Raw genomic sequence first — 1,803 nt, 5'->3', positions numbered from 1 at the left:
CGCATAGACTAATAATTGACGGCTGTACTCGCAACTAGTAACGGATTGTCGATGCCACAGTAAAGATCAAAGGACTGTACGCACGCGCTATGTTCGAGAGCGGAGATGTGCGTCCTTTTGTTGAATTACCTTGGCAAGACCATGGGGTAACTACTAAATAGAATGTATTATTTGACAATCAATATGGATATTTAACCAGTGAGTATTAAGTTTGACTTACAATTATTAATAAAGATATTCTTATCAATTCCTTTTGCCCAAATTAAGTGTTTCAACAGAAAGAGTTTTTGTGGAAGAGGATGGAGTGTTCAATATCACTCGGTATTGGCCAAATAAACCTGAAGACATCGACCATTCCACAATGATGAATGTAAGTCCTCTTTGCATTGATGAATGTGAGTCCTCTTTGCATTCTTGTAATTAATTAATTAGGGGCCTGCAGTGGTGGCACCTGCACCCACCATCGCTGAGAGGGAGAGTGCAGAGGGAGGCCAGTGCTCAGGGGCCACTGACAAAACAATTTAAAAAAAAAAATTTTTTTCATGTTAATGCATTTTTCTCAAGAGGGTTTCATTATTTTCTCTCTTTTTATTATGTAAATTGTTTGAATTAAGCATCTAGCTACTGTACTGAAATGCTGGGTGTCTCTGCAACTCCAGTCCCCATGGTCACTCTCGTCGGTTGTGCCTGCACCAGTCAGTGCCCAGGGCTATCTGTAGTAAGAAAAAGATTCCTATGTAATTTTTGCATGTGGAGTTATACATCCAGAACTTTCTGTCCCGATATTGGTTTCTTACCTCCGCCAACGAAGTTGCAAGAGGTTATGTTTTCGCCTGGTTTATTATTTAGTTGCATATTTGTCTGTCGGCATATTTGTTGTGAAGAGCCTACAGCCCATATTTTTTATTAGAAATTAATCAAACTTGGCCACTTTTTCGTTTTCCTTTACCTAAGGTCTAGAGCTGAATAAATTTTGAAGGGTCAAAGGTCAAGGTCACAATTAACAAAAAAACCTATTTTTTAAATTTATTTATCTGCAGCCCATAGTTTGGACCAAAAACTTGTCAAACTTTGTCACAATGTTCCATGACTAAAGATCTCATTACCTCCACCAATGAAGTTAGGCAGGAAGTTATGTTTTTGCCCCTGTTTATTTATTTATTTATTTGTCTGTTGGCATATTTGTTGTGAACAGCCTACAGTCCATAGTTTTAATCACAAGCTTGTCAAACTTGTTCACAGTGTTCCATGACCAAAGATCTCAAGGCATTTGAAGGTTGAAGGGTAAGGGTTAAAGGTCAAGGTCACAATCAACAAAAAACGATTTTTTTTTTGAGACAGTATTTATCATTATTTTTTTTTTAACAGCTTGAGGACTCATCTTGTCAGTTTCTATTTATTGCTGGAGAGGAAGATAAAACCTGGTCAAGTAAGCTGTTTTCAACATTAGCTTGTAAATATCTTCAAAAACATGGTAAAAGTAACTGGAAAATACTAAGCTACCCCGGAGCAGGCCACCTGATTGAGCCACCGTATGCTCCACTGTGTCACAAATGCTATGTTGCCATTTCAGGTTAGTATCTTAAATTCTCTAGAAAGTTAACCATTATTGCCGTTACTGTGTATCTCATAATTTTAAAGTATATATTCAAGACCCAGAGGTGACGGAACTAGGGGGTGCTGTGTTATGGAGAGTAATGTGTGACCGGAAATGGTCTGCAGTCAGTTGGTTGTTACCATGCACCAGTGATGTTGGAGTATATAGTACAGCAATATGAAACTATTATGTAGGCCTAACGAATG

The 1,803-nt window shown here is 38.0% G+C and overlaps 1 protein-coding gene across 2 annotated transcripts in view; it reads left to right on the top strand.

Moving 5' to 3' along the window:
* LOC117105456 (acyl-coenzyme A amino acid N-acyltransferase 2-like) overlaps positions 1-1,803 on the top strand; it is a 26,383-nt gene that overhangs the window by 19,651 nt on the left and 4,929 nt on the right. For both annotated transcript variants that reach the window (XM_033246602.1, XM_033246604.1), the window contains 2 exons: positions 268-370; positions 1,369-1,573. In XM_033246602.1, the coding sequence (XP_033102493.1) occupies positions 268-370; positions 1,369-1,573 (308 nt within the window). The remainder of the gene's footprint in view (positions 1-267; positions 371-1,368; positions 1,574-1,803) is intronic.

Source organism: Anneissia japonica, unplaced genomic scaffold (assembly GCF_011630105.1).
Source record: "Anneissia japonica isolate Jap-2015-1 unplaced genomic scaffold, ASM1163010v1 scaffold1128_len1000024_cov185, whole genome shotgun sequence".
NCBI lineage: Eukaryota > Metazoa > Echinodermata > Crinoidea > Comatulida > Comatulidae > Anneissia > Anneissia japonica.
The sequence above is the reverse complement of the archived record's forward strand: the minus strand, read 5'-3'. Positions and strand labels throughout refer to the sequence as shown.